The sequence below is a fragment of the Gymnogyps californianus genome, chromosome 3 (genome assembly GCF_018139145.2).
Source record: "Gymnogyps californianus isolate 813 chromosome 3, ASM1813914v2, whole genome shotgun sequence".
Lineage (NCBI taxonomy): Eukaryota > Metazoa > Chordata > Aves > Accipitriformes > Cathartidae > Gymnogyps > Gymnogyps californianus.
This window is the reverse complement of record NC_059473.1, coordinates 42,023,589-42,027,273: the sequence shown is the minus strand read 5'-3', so window position 1 is coordinate 42,027,273 and position 3,685 is coordinate 42,023,589. Positions and strand designations below refer to the sequence as shown.

The 3,685-nt window shown below is 42.9% G+C and overlaps 1 protein-coding gene across 1 annotated transcript; it reads left to right on the top strand.

Annotated features, from left to right (window-relative positions):
* Positions 1-977: 977 nt before the first annotated feature.
* On the top strand, positions 978-2,813 carry CHRM3 (cholinergic receptor muscarinic 3). The gene has a single exon (XM_050894517.1). The coding sequence runs from the start codon at positions 1,011-1,013 to the stop codon at positions 2,811-2,813; it is 1,803 nt and encodes a 600-aa protein (XP_050750474.1). The 5' UTR covers positions 978-1,010.
* The last annotated feature ends 872 nt before the right edge of the window (positions 2,814-3,685 follow it).

Sequence of the window (3,685 nt, the reverse complement as noted above, 5' to 3'; positions counted from 1 at the left end):
ATCTAGTCAGTTGACCACAGAAGTTAATGAAATAAAGGAAATGCAAATTCCTATTCTGAGCATGTCTTGATTTTACATAAGTATTTGGGGAAAAGGATTAAGGCTTAATTATTAATCCCTTTCATGCTTTTTTCCTCTTTTCCTAAAGTGTTTAATGATTGCTTTGACATACATCTGCCAAACATTTCTTCCTGACTCTAGAGACCATATTTTCAAAGGAAATTTTAACATGTGTTGCCCCAAAGACATTGTGAAGTCATTAGATGTACAAAATCCTTAGTCCGAGTATAAAAATGGGCATTAAAAATGAATAGTGGCATGTGCAAAAAGTGCTAATGAGAACTTTTAGTACCTTTATCAGGTAGCGGAAACGTAGATGAAAATGAAAAGATCTTTGCAGCCTCACAAGTTAGAGTAGCTTGACACAGTGAAACGATGCTGGCTTGTATCTCTATAGTTTAAGGAAAGACAGAACAATATTTTTGTTTGTCATTAGCTGTAGCTGGAGGCAGCAAAGGCTGGCGCTGTGTTTTGCTAGTGCCAGAATAGCACTGCAGACCAGCGTTGATTCGAACTTGGAGGATTTGTGGCTGCATGTGTCTGGCATTTGGGTTTTGAAGGCTCCAGGATAGTGGGCTGTTGAGATGTAGAGTTCAGGGCAGATTCGTCAGGGAATTTTTTAATTAAGAGTTAGAGTTAGGGGGCATTTTAGTATTACTGTGGGTTCAAATTCTCCTGGGATTTTGGTTCTTCTGTGACTGAATGTTTTTAAGGAAACACTATGTGATTAGTACGAAGAGCTCAGATTAATCACAGCTGTAAGCTGAGTACTACACTTAGGCGTTTGACTTGGAATGTGGCACAGGCGGCTTGGCTTTTAAAGATATCTTTCAAAGTGCTAAAGGGATATTATGTATGAGTATGAGGACAGTTATCTATTTACCATCTTCACCTGTTCACTTGATTTTTGTTTGTTTTTTCCCTGCTGCAGACTATGTCAGAGAGCCACAATGATCATGCAAAATAACAGTTCAGCCTCGCCCCTGTTTTCAAATGTGAGCTCCTTCTGGAAGAGAGATTCACATGGACCGGGACTCCTTGATGAAGCAGCGTCACTCATTGGCAGCTATGATTTCCCTCAGACCACACAGAGTTTTCCCTTCTCCACTGTGGAATCAACAAACATGTCCCTAAATGCCACAAGCAAAGACCCTCTGGGTGGACACACTGTCTGGCAAGTAGTCTTGATTGCTTTCCTCACTGGGATCCTTGCACTGGTGACCATCATAGGAAACATCCTAGTGATCGTTGCATTTAAGGTTAACAAACAACTGAAAACAGTCAACAACTACTTCTTGTTGAGTCTTGCTTGTGCAGATTTGATCATCGGTGTTATTTCCATGAATCTTTACACGACATACATCATCATGGACCACTGGGCTTTGGGAAACTTGGCCTGTGATCTTTGGCTCTCCATTGACTATGTCGCCAGTAATGCCTCTGTCATGAATCTCCTTGTCATAAGTTTTGACAGGTATTTTTCCATCACTAGGCCACTTACGTACAGAGCCAAACGAACAACCAAAAGAGCTGGGGTGATGATTGGTTTAGCATGGATCGTCTCTTTTGTTCTTTGGGCCCCTGCCATCTTGTTCTGGCAGTATTTTGTTGGGGAGAGGACTGTGCCTCCTGATGAATGTTTCATCCAGTTTCTAAGTGAACCTGTCATCACTTTTGGCACTGCCATAGCTGCCTTTTACTTGCCAGTCACCATTATGAGCATTTTGTATTGGAGGATCTACAAGGAGACCGAGAAGCGCACCAAAGAGTTAGCAGGGCTACAGGCTTCGGGCAGTGAAGCAGAGGCAGCACGCTTCGTACACCAGACAGGCAGCTCCCGGAGCTGCAGCAGCTACGAGCTGCAACGGCAGAGCATGAAACGCTCCACCCGAAGGAAATACAGACGCTGCCACTTCTGGCTCACAATGAAGAGCTGGGAACCCAACACAGACCAGGGGGACCAAGAGCACAGCAGCAGTGACAGCTGGAACAACAATGACGCTGCTGCCTCCCTTGAAAATTCAGCCTCCTCTGATGAAGAAGACATCGCTGCAGAGACCAGAGCCATCTATTCAATTGTGCTGAAGCTTCCTGGTCACAGTGCCATCCTCAATTCCACGAAACTACCCTCCTCGGAAGATTTGCATGAGTCAGGGGATGAACTGCAGAAATCTGACACAGAATCGAAGGAAAAGAAACCTAAAAAATTGCATCCTCCCAAAAGTGTTCAGGATGGTGGAAATTTCCAAAAGAGCTTTTCTAAGCTTCCAATTCAGCCGGGCTCAGCAGAGACAACCACAGCTTCTGATGGCATCTCATCAGTGACCAAGACATCTGCAGCCCTGCCCTTGTCCTTCAAGGAAGCAACCCTGGCAAAAAAGTTTGCCTCGAAGACCAGAAGTCAGATCACAAAGCGAAAACGAATGTCACTTATCAAAGAAAAGAAAGCGGCACAGACACTCAGTGCCATTTTGTTTGCCTTCATCATTACCTGGACCCCATATAACATCATGGTTCTGGTGAACACCTTTTGCAGCTGTATCCCCAAAACTTTCTGGAACCTGGGGTACTGGCTTTGTTACATCAATAGCACGGTGAACCCCATGTGCTATGCGCTGTGTAACAAAACATTCAGAAACACTTTCAAGATGCTACTGCTGTGCCAGTGTGACAAACGAAAACGACGCAAACAGCAGTATCAGCAAAGGCAGTCTGTCATTTTTCATAAGCGGATCCCTAGGGAGGCTTCATAGAATAGTATTTTTTAAACAATTTAAGAAAATAATGAAGTGGGGATGGGATGGCACGGGACGGGATGGGATAGGATGGGACAGGATGGCACGGGACAGGACAGGACGGGATAGGAAGGGATGGGACGGGATGGGACAGGATGGGTTGGGGTGGGAGGGTGGTTCCAGGGTGCTGATTCAAACATTGAAACATCAAGACGTGAAAGCAGCTGCCAGGCTTATGTATCCTTTTAATAAATCCAGTTTAATATAAAAATCAAGTCTGCATTCAGCAAAAACTAACAAACTTCAACGTTTTTACTAAGGAATGAAAGACTTAATAAAGTTTTCCTACAAATTTGCAAGACGCTGTATAGCAATTATAAACCCATTACTGATCTGCCCAGCTCTTTGATTATAATCAACTCTGGGATCTCAGGTAAGCACATCTAGCTAGCCCAACTCTTCTGTTTCCAAGGAATCCAACAACTTTCAATTCAAGTCACATACAGATGTAGCAAGCTAGCGAAACAGGATTATGACATTATTTGAGACACTGTATAGGTTGCAAAATTGCTTCTTGTTGTCCAGGTAGAGCTTCCTGTCTACTTCTCTTCTGGTGTATTGTTAATTGTACCCCTGATTCCTGATTGCCGAGTATCTATGTGTGCAGCTCATGTTATATGTATGTGTGTGTGAGTGTGTATGTATGCATAACATACATTCACACCTCTAAAATACACACATACCAGGAAAGAGGTGATCTATTGTTCTAGGTTTTACAGGGCCCCCCATCACAATTACATGTGAGTGAAATTTAAAAAAAAACAAAATCAGAAAATCATATTATAAATATATATCTCATTATTTGCCACCTGAAATTCAAGTTTATCTTT

Excerpts from the sequence above, each read along its gene's own strand:
- CHRM3 (XM_050894517.1), top strand. The coding sequence starts at position 1,011 with ATGATCATGCAAAATAACAGTTCAGCCTCGCCCCTGTTTTCAAATGTG.